The 10,158-nt window shown below is 44.6% G+C and overlaps 2 protein-coding genes across 2 annotated transcripts; one reads left to right on the top strand and one right to left on the bottom strand.

Moving 5' to 3' along the window:
* Positions 1–341: 341 nt before the first annotated feature.
* On the top strand, positions 342–1,733 carry LOC123091338 (protein BPS1, chloroplastic). Its single transcript, XM_044512826.1, has one exon. The coding sequence runs from the start codon at positions 380–382 to the stop codon at positions 1,457–1,459; it is 1,080 nt and encodes a 359-aa protein (XP_044368761.1). The 5' UTR covers positions 342–379; the 3' UTR covers positions 1,460–1,733.
* Positions 1,734–1,904: 171 nt separating this feature from the next.
* Positions 1,905–7,882, bottom strand: LOC123091337 (uncharacterized). Its single transcript, XM_044512825.1, has 7 exons — positions 7,494–7,882; positions 6,580–7,251; positions 5,125–5,477; positions 4,420–4,631; positions 2,787–3,043; positions 2,529–2,707; positions 1,905–2,448 (listed from the first exon to the last, which is right to left on the bottom strand). Exons 1-7 carry the CDS (start codon positions 7,720–7,722, stop codon positions 2,368–2,370), a joined length of 1,983 nt encoding a protein of 660 aa, XP_044368760.1. The 5' UTR covers positions 7,723–7,882; the 3' UTR covers positions 1,905–2,367.
* Between the last annotated feature and the right edge of the window lie 2,276 nt (positions 7,883–10,158).

The following is a 10,158-nucleotide window of genomic DNA, read 5'->3' as shown; positions in this document are numbered from 1 at the left end:
AGGCACTAGCACGACGACTTTCCGACTCTCTACTATGATGAGTTTTGCCCAGCTCGATGAGGGAGGGCCGATGACGATGGCGTGCCTTCGGCTCGCTTCAATGCTTGTAGTCGTCGTTAGGTGGTCTACGGATCTGGATGCAATTTTTATTATTTTTGTTGCTCGTTATACTGTCATGATTGAAGATGAATAGATTGAAAGTTTTTTGAAAAAAAAAATCGAACCGGTCCCAGATCAAATCAAAAGAAGAAGTGCGGAGAGGTTAAGCAAAGTACGCGAGGTGCATGGAATAGTATACAAGTTGTTCTCTTGCTTCACTCCTCCCCTTCCCCTCCCTTTGGAAAAATCTATCTTCCCCACCCCTCCAAGAAACCAAACCATGCAAATACGCAGGTCATCTCTCTCGCTACATCTTCTCAATTCTCATGCATGCATGAGCAGCATGGCGACCATGCGATGCCTCAGGCCAGGCGGCGCTCGCCGCCGGCAGTGCCCTCTCCTCAACGCCTTCTGCTCCTCGCTCGTCGACGGGCTCGCGCACCTGGAGGCCACGCTGTCCGCCGAAGATGACGACGGCGGCGGCGGGTCCGCGGTGTCCATGGGGTGGTGCGCGGACGCCATGCGCCTGGTGAGGCGGATGCAGCGGGACCTGCTGGCCGTCTTCAGGAGCGCCGACGCGCCGGCCGACCCCTGCGGCGGCGAGGACTGGCTGGAGCAGTACATGCAGGAGACGGCGGCGCTGCTGGACTTCTGCAACGCGTTCAAGTCCGCTGTGTCGCGGATGCACCGCTACTGCATGGTGGTGGACTTCGCCGCGCAGGTGGGCTGCGCCGGCGCCGGAGGTGTCGCCGCCTCGCTCGTCGCCGAGAGCGTCGGGGCGCCGAAGGAGACTGACGCGCCGTCGTCACCGGCCGCCGCCGTCCGCGCTAAGCTGTCGGACGTGAAGGCAGTGGTGAGCGAGGCGGAGCGGCTGGGGGGAAAGATCATCTCCAGCTCCAGCGGCAGCGGCAGCATGGTCCTCGTCACGCTCGTCGCCAAGATCACAATGGCCGTCGTGGCCACCTCCGTGCTCCACGCGCTCACCCACGCCTCACCCCCTTCCCTCCTCGACGACGACGTCGGCGTCGGCGGCGCGCACCCGCGCAGCTGCACGCTCGCCCGCGCCGCCGTCCCAGAGCAGCTGCGTCCGTGGCGCGAGTCGCTGTCGGCGATCAACGACCGTGTGGCGGCGCTGCCGGCGAGCATCGCGGAGCACGAGAGTGTCGTCACGGCGGTGAGGGACATGATGGGCGGCAAGACGGAAGGATCAGAGGATCACGTGGAGCTGCTGAGGACGAGGTCCGGCGAGCTCCGGGAGGGGGTGGAGATGTTCGACTGTGTTCTTGATCAAGTCTTTGATGAGGTGATCAGGGGCAGGAACGAGATGCTGGGGATCTTCAGAGACAAGCTCCTCACATAACTGAATTGGGGTGAATTTTAATTACCTCTGGATTTTAATCCCGTGTAAAAATTTGGTGATGTTTGTAATGTTGGATTTGATGATCCTATAAATTGCTAATTCATCGATCAGCTGAAATTTCTATATCTTTTTTCCTTCTTTGTAAAGGGTGTAGAAGTTGTAGCGTGTGGTTTTATGTGTTTGCATTTCAATCTGGTTTGTAACTTGTATTGACAGTGTCCCGGGACTGATCAATAAAGCAAATGACACTTCATTTATTCTTCCACGAGTTAAATAGCTTCAAGCCTGCAACCAGCAAGAGCACATATGCCTTGTTTTTTCTTGAAGCAACATATTGTTTATTGCGCATTCAACACAAAAAAATGTGCTACTTAAAAATATCAGACAAAATTAGGTCCAGTTTGAGGGAAATGAGTTTCCGGAATCAAACATAACACATCAAATCTGAAGATTCCAAAAGTTCAGGCAAAAATCACTAATTTCCTATCCTGGAGAGAATTACAGAGTGCAGCATCCCGTCATAATATTACATTTCACTAGACCATTTTGGATTACATGAGAATACACCATATGATGGTACACAGAGCCTGGCCGGCTCTAGGAGTTCATGCGCAGCCAGACCGTTTCTTTCCCAAAAGAATGAACAAAACTTCACGGCAAGCAACACGAACTTATGAAACCAAACAGCTAGCATTTCCTAACCCGCCTTTGTCGAGTACAAAAAGAACGGCGGAACTAATCTGCAGGATCATGATGTACATGCGATCGCTTGCGGCCATCCATTCAGCATCGACTCCCTGGCCGGACATAGATGTTGACAGTGGTTGAACTTCGTGAGCTGTACCAAAGGTATAATCCTTGTGCTATCTCTGCTTTCTCTCTAAACCCACCCTTTGAAAATCTCTTTGTTATCTTGTTAGCTGTCCACTGCTATGTCTCTCTTCCGATCGATGATGAAATAGTTTTGCCATTGATCGTCTCTCACAATCCTGAAAATTTATAGGATTAATGATTAAACTAAAACGGATATGTCGTATAAATCCTAGCTATGATGGTTAACCGCACCCACCTTAAACATATTGAGGCGAAACGACTTCTTAGGATTCATTCTTCTAAGCTTCAAGTATGTATATGCAAAGCTGAGCTGGTCACGAGGTGTGAAGCGATCAACCTCATTGAACCACAGACAAGAGAATAAGTTGGACATCGGTGTGTGTTCCCTCACGATGAAAGAACCTTCAGGGACATCTGTAACAAGAGGAAAAAGAATTCTTAGGTCAACACAATTCATACACTAGAACTAATACCAGCAGGTAAGAGAACATACAGCTTGGTAGCAGCTTGTGGGGATCCGATGAGTTGAACCTTGTCAGTCCGTCAGCTTGGTAAAACTCAAACTGTTGATCAATTATTGTATGATTGAACTTGTTCAGCTTTTTATTTTGTGCCACTTCCTCCCATACGCAGTGTCGATCATAGTGATTGGAAATAGCATATTCATAACCATGCCGCCAAAGAAAATATTCTAGGATAAGGATAGGATCTGTTTGTAGTCGCAATTTGCTGTCCAGCCAGATCGAGAATCTGATACAAGTGAAGTTCTTAGACAAACCATATTGCAGAACAGGATGGTTCATCACATTAAAGATGTAAAACTAAAGCACAAGCCCCACACTGATTATCTGACAAAGCACATTTACCTTTTCATACTGTGACTTACAAAAAGCACGATAATACATTAGCAGAAAAAAACATACTACATATTTACAATTTATGCTACAGATTAAAAAACGTACTACATGTTTACAAGATTATATATTTTTACCGAACTGAAGTGCTGATCGGCGTGTCAGAAAAAAACATGGTAGTTCAGGGTCTTTTCTCTTTTGTAAAACATATTTTAAATGGGTGATCAAGTTCGCAGCAAATCGGACAGCTGGTATGATTCCAAAGTGGATGACTGTCACCACCAATTGGTTTCTTCAGAGTATAAGAAAGATACCGGAGAGAAGACCACACACAATCTCTGGGTATAAAGAAAGCTATTGTTCCAGTGTCAATGAAGAGAACAAACCATGGGAAACAGGCATTTTGTGCCAGTGTTCGCACTGCTATTGGACAGGAAGAGAACAAACCAGAAACAGAAAACCAATTATTCATCAAACACAGGTCTGCGTATTCAAGACAGCGACACTGACACTATCAAGTTTTAGAAACCAAGATGGATTACTACTCTGAGCAAAGATATAAGCAGACAAGCACACAATACAGATGGGGATGGGATGAGTCCCCGGTGTGGGCAGTATTGCCTGGAACAAATACCCAAGTCCCAGGATATACAGGGGGAGTGGAGAAGGGTTCAAAATTCTGTACTGAAACTACTGGACCTATGGTGTCACTGACTGGTTCTCAGCCAATTATGCTGTTAACCAATAATTTTCCAGAGCTGTCTGACTACCCATTTGATAAAAATTACAGCAACCACAGATAAGTAGCCACAGTATTTGTGTTCAATTAACTAGAAATATCATCTTTTTCGAATCGGTACATGGTGACAACATCATCCTTTCTCATAAACCTCTAATTATGCAGTTTTATGCTAGCATACCGACCATCCAATATTCTGAATCAAACAGCAAATAGGATGCCACAAATTAAATTTGATATTGAAATTTGGATTTCAATAACTTTGGATAGTATGTACTGTTACTTGTCCCAATAAGGATCGGGACAACTGGCTCCCTGGTGCAAAATAACCTTTGATTAATTTGTGAAAAAACTAACACATAATGAACCAGTGTGTGTTGAGCAAAAGGTAAGACTTTTTTGGGAGATGACAAGGTTATGATTTGCCAATGGGGAAATAGCATGCATAACACTAAAAACTACAGTTGAGTCCTTAACTGAAATACATGCATGGCAATCAGGACACAAGATATTATGCAGAAACTCGCTCTTACCTTGACGATGGGAAAAGTCGATGCGCCAAAAGTTTTGGTATTTTCCCAACTCTCCGCATGTCATTATAAGGCATATTCTTAATCAATATGATCTTCCATACACCAATGAAACCCATGTTGTCCATTTTTTGGCCTTCAGATAGCAAAGTTTGCAATGTGACTTCATCCAAAAACATAGCAAAACAAACTGTCTTCTTTGAGAGACTTGTAATCTGCAAAGATATCATAGAAAGACATTTCATTGGATGAATGGATACTACAGGATACTTCATGTTGCGGCATAGCAAAAGAAAAGGTCAGGAATTGCTTAAGTTTAGAGTGTGGTTATGGTGATTTTAGAAAAATGTGAAAAATGAGTTTTCAATCTTGTATCACATATCAACATTAAAGGACTTAGCGAAATCATTATACTATTGATGGAGATGTGATTGCATTTCATAGACCTGTTATCTAAGGTTTTCTTGTGTCTGTATGTGAAACTAATCAGCAGTAAAAATACTGCTTTAACTTTGACAAGTACCTAGAGGCTATAACAGTAAAGCGAAGCTAATGAGATCCTAAACGTTCTGCAAGAAACCATACCAAGAACAAAGGAACCTACAGAAACAAATTGTTATAAGCTGCTTATTGCAACTTATACAGGATGGAGGAATCACAGTAAAAGTGTAAATTTCTCAAAGAGTTATGTGCCAAGAAATGTCATACTGTTTTGCCAAATGGAGTCCTCAGACGATCAGAGTTTCCAAAGATGCAGGAAGATACAGCGATGCGGCATTTGCTCATGTACTTCCTGTCATCCTCAGATATATCAAAACCAGTGCTTGATCCATTAGGCCCCTTAACAAAAGCACATGTCAGTTGTTGGTCATGAGCTACGTATGACTCCTCCCTTTCCTGTAGAGTCTGGTGGCCAGCAAATCTTGGCTCCCAATTTTCTGATCCAGCTGGTTTTTGTTCAATCTCTACATATTCCAACTTAAAGCTAGCAAATTTTTCATTTTTTGCAGGCTCTACAAGTTGAGCAGTGGAGTTCAGGAACTTCATTTCACAAGTTGAACCTGGTTAATATGTTCCAACTAATTAGGTAACCGTCAAGAACAGAGGCTAAATATTTTATGAGTAGATAATAAAGACATGAAACAAGCTTGATTGCAAAAAAAGTGTCATATTTGATATCAACAGAACTTATGGTACAACAAATTATCAAGCTAGAGGATACCCTGCGTGTTGCTGTGGGAATTGGTTGATGAATATTTAGGTTATCACATGAGAACCAAAATGAAAAATACATATGATTTATCATATTTGATTATGTATAGTTGCAAAAATATTTATTGAATGTAAGTATAATAATTGAATGGGAAACATTTTTCCATGCATGGTTGAATGTTGTGGTGGCTCTTTTCCCATGCATAATTCCATGTTGAGGCGGGCTTTATCCCAATCATAATTGTATGGTGAGGTGGGATGCTTGCATGTTGAGATAAATAAGTTAGTGGGGACGACTCTCTTAGGTATATAGGATAGAGCAAAGGTACTGATAGACCTAATAATAAAGCTCACAGATACTGATTTTGACTTGCATAATAAATAATACAGCAAATATATCATGATACCATTGTGTGCTAACATTTTCAGTTAATTCACCAGGACCTGGTCATCTAACATCGGTACCATATCTTCGATTCTTAAATCCAACAGCAAACTATGAAGATGTTATGCCACAAGCCTATCAGTTGGCAGTCTAACATGCTCAAGACATCCAATATTACGGCCATGTCATGCATGTCGTAATATTTAGGTAGCCAGTGGGTACAATATGCATGCTCATATTTTATTCATGACTCAACACTTAAATAGTCACTGCATACAGTACACATCTTATACATGCTAACAGCGTCTCCTATTAGATTCTTACAATCAAATCTCATGTTTCTAAAAAAATAATGATCTCACTACAGCAGAAAAATAGCACGCATATATATAGCTACTTAGCTAGCTGGATTACCTCATAAAGCTATTACGATAGTAATAACAAAAATCTTATGTTATTTTAAGTGAACGGGATCAAAATTCCACCAATTCAGGGAAGAAAAACATGATCCTAAATTCAAATTGCCCGACTCTAGCTTTCAAACTTGAAAAGGGAGAATAACTCACCAGACTTTTTACGCTTTGGTTTCTTCTTGGACCCATGTTTCTTATCACCAGTACCCGAAGCTTTCTTTTGATCCGTGTTAACAGCATCACCGCCATCACTAATCCTTCCACCTGCTTTCATGTGTCTCTCCAAGGCAGCACTCTCTTCCTTCCCTATGTTCTCATGAATACCATCACCAAGCTTCCTACCGGCAGAATGCATCTGAGAATCATCGGGATCATCAATGCCATCATCATACTCATCATCTGGATCAACCTCCCTCATCCCCGTGCCCACCACTCCCATGGAAGCCGCCTCATACTGCTCCAGCTCTTTCCTGCCACCCTCATTGTACAAGGTGCCTCCTTTCCCCCCTTCAGCCAACTCTGGAACCTCCTTGTCAGCACCACCCCTGGTATCCAAGGTCAACCCTTTCTCCTCAATACCGGGATCAGAGCTCACGCTTTTCTCACTGCCACCACGAGCATCAGCAGTGTTTCCACCTGCACCGAAGACCTTCTCCTTCTCGTCCTCCGAGTAGTCTTCGTCGCGCCGTCGATCGTCCTGGTCCCAGTACCTGGAATCCCGCGCACTCCTGCCACCACCGCCATGGCCGAACTTGAGCTCCTTCCAGTTCTTGCTCCGGTTCCACTCCGGCAAACCCTCCCCGCCACCCGAATCCTCTCCGATCTCTGCAAAACAGTACGAACATGTTGTGCATTAAGACAACCGAACTAACAGATAACCAGATCAACCGAACAGAATTTGGATCCCATTCGCATCCAGCCACGCCATGGACGATCCCAAGAGCGTCAAAGATGCCATTTTCTCTCTCCCCTCTCACTCTCTCCTGTCGAAGCAACAAGAACACCGAGCGGACCGCCTCAACCCATCCCCAGAGAAACCACCGTGCCGGGAGTGTGAAACCACGAACCTGCGGGGTCGCGAGAGAGGCGGCGCGAGAGGATGAAGACGCCAGCGAGGAGCAGGACTGCAGCGGCAGCTGCGGCAACGGCCGGCGAGCGGCGGCGCGCGGGTTTGCCGGGGCGGCGGATCCGGGAGGGTTTGGAGGGGTGTGCCCGGTGGTAGTCCGGGAGCGGGTGGTGGGCCCCGCCGCCGCGGGAGTCGAAGAAGCCGCCGCCGGATTGCCTGTACTGCGCCATCAAGCAGAGGCGGTGCTACTGCTGGTGCTCGGCCACCACCATGGACGGGACGGAGGACGGTGGGTGGGGGGAAGCGGACCGGAGTGAAACGGAGGGGCTTTTCTGTAATTTGATCGGGATGGTTGGAGGAGTTGGTTAGTTTGCACGTGATGGTGATGGGGTTAGGAGAAGAGATATCTCTCTCCCTCAGACTGCGAGGTTGGTGAGATGGGAGTGATCAGAGATGAGAGCCGACATGTTAGGCATAGAGCGGGATATTTCTATCAAATAACGTGTTCTTTTTCTTTTTCTTTTTCTTTTGATTGAAAAAGGTCAAATGCCATGTACTTTTTTTGTTTGCTCATAAATAATTTGGATTGCTTACCATATACTCCCTCCGTCCGAAAGTACTTGTCATCAAATTGGACAAAAAGAGATGTATCTAGAACTAAAATACATCTAGATACATCCCCTTTTATTCATTTTGATGACAAGTATTTTCGGACGGAGGGAGTATGTCACATGGTAAATGTCATGTACTTAACTAGCACAAATGACAAATCCTTACAAAAAAGAACACGCTGACAATTTTTTTAATACAATCAAATTTCTGGGGTGTCGAAGTTTTTTTCCTCCTGCATCCATCGGTAATCTCCTTTTGAAATGATGCAAAGGCCAGGGGTTACAGCCTCCTTTTCGGGGGAAAGGAAAAAAATCGGCGACATGTCGTGAGGAAAGCTCGCTGTCGTCTTTAGACCTCTGTTGCAGCGGAGTAAACTTGTTTAAACCTAGGAGATTGTAGGAGTGGTGAAAGGAAAGTCATCAATGTATACTGGAAGACATTAGTGGCCATGATCTGCGTAGGAAATCGCCACGCGGGAGATGAAAAATATGGAGAGGGCACGTAGAAACCCCTTGGACTTGGAGAACACAAACCTCACACGCTCTTCGACGAGGCCAAGACAAGCCAATCTTCGCCCGTCAAAACTTGAGCCGAAGGACCAAGACAACAACATTGTGTGCTCCATGGAATAAAGCGACCGAGCCAAACCTACATAAAAAATGCCATGCCCGACGAGACAGACCTAAGGACACACCATATTTCACGCACCTCCTAGTGATGCGAGGAAGCATCACCGGGACAAGGGCGAGGTGGGAATATCTTATCACACGCCGACAGCGACACCATCATCTTGACACCGCCGAATGGCTACCTATCTAATGCTCCAAGAGGAGAAAAGCATGACTCACAAGGTAGATCGGGTCTCCCCACACCCCACGGAAGATCCCCCGATGAGGATGAGGTCGATGATGCACCAGTGGAGGAGGATGACATCGGAGCAAAACCCTGGATCGCCTTTGGTAGGGGTTGCGTCCCTTGAATAAATAATGTGTTCTTAGTGTATAAATTTCATTAAACAAAACCAAAATAGGTATATAAAAACTTTAAGATATACTTTGCATGACATTCAACTCATAGTCAGTTGATCAAATTAATGATTTAGAAATGGGTGTGCCTAGCGCTCAGGCGGCTGAGATTTAGTTACAATCCTTTCATTTGGGCTCTTATTCTCAATGGTGTGCAAGGTGAACATAATGACATCACGAAGCAAGTCATCAAGATAAAACTCAAGGCTCAATCTTTGTGGCATCCTATTCAATGCACTATGTCCCAAAAGAATCACAAAATCAGTCACTTGGAGAATGTAAAAGAGAATTGGGATACTTTAGTTGAGATTCACAAAGGTGTTGATGAAGGAAATATGCCCTTGAGGCAATAATAAAGTTGATATTTTATATTTTCTTATTCATGATAAAGGTTTATTATTTATGCTAGAGTTGTATTGATCGGAAACTTAAATACATGTGAATACATAAACAAATACCGTGTCCCTAGTAAGCCTCTACTAGACAAGCTCGTTGATCAAAGATGGTTAAGGTTTTCTAACCATAGACATGTGTTGTCATTTGATAATGGGATCACATCATTAGGAGAATGATGTGATGGACAAGACCCATCTGTTAGCTTAGCGTATGATCGTTCAGTTTATTGCTACTACTTTTTTGAATGTCAAATACATGTTCCTTCGACCATGAGATCATGCAACTCCCGAATACCGGAGGAATACCTTGTGTGCTATCAAACGTCACAACGTAGCTGGGTGGTCATAAAGATGCTCTACAGGTATCTTCGAAGGTGTTTGTTGACTTGGCATGGATCGAGATTGTAATTTGTCACTCCGAGTATCGGAGAGGTATCTCTGGGCCCTCTCGGTCATACACATCATAATAAGCTTAGAAGCAAATAACTAAGGAGTTAGTTACGAGATGATGTATTACGGAACGAGTAAAGATACTTGCCGGTAACGATATTGGAATAGGTATGAAGATACCAACGATCGAATCTCGGGCAAGTAACATACCGACAGACAAAGGGAATTGTGTATGTTGTCATAA

Source organism: Triticum aestivum, chromosome 4B (assembly GCF_018294505.1).
Source record: "Triticum aestivum cultivar Chinese Spring chromosome 4B, IWGSC CS RefSeq v2.1, whole genome shotgun sequence".
NCBI classification, from domain to species: Eukaryota; Viridiplantae; Streptophyta; class Magnoliopsida; order Poales; family Poaceae; genus Triticum; species Triticum aestivum.
The sequence above is the reverse complement of the archived record's forward strand: the minus strand, read 5'-3'. Positions and strand labels throughout refer to the sequence as shown.

Coding starts and splice junctions, on each gene's coding strand:
- LOC123091338 (XM_044512826.1), top strand. CDS start 380: ATGCAAATACGCAGGTCATCTCTCTCGCTACATCTTCTCAATTCTCAT.
- LOC123091337 (XM_044512825.1), bottom strand. CDS start 7,722: ATGGCGCAGTACAGGCAATCCGGCGGCGGCTTCTTCGACTCCCGCGGC. Junction 7,252..7,493: donor CCTCTCTCGCGACCCCGCAG/GTTCGTGGTTTC, acceptor ACTGTTTTGCAG/AGATCGGAGAGGATTCGGGT. Junction 4,632..5,124: donor GGACTCCATTTGGCAAAACA/GTATGACATTTC, acceptor ATATCTTTGCAG/ATTACAAGTCTCTCAAAGAA.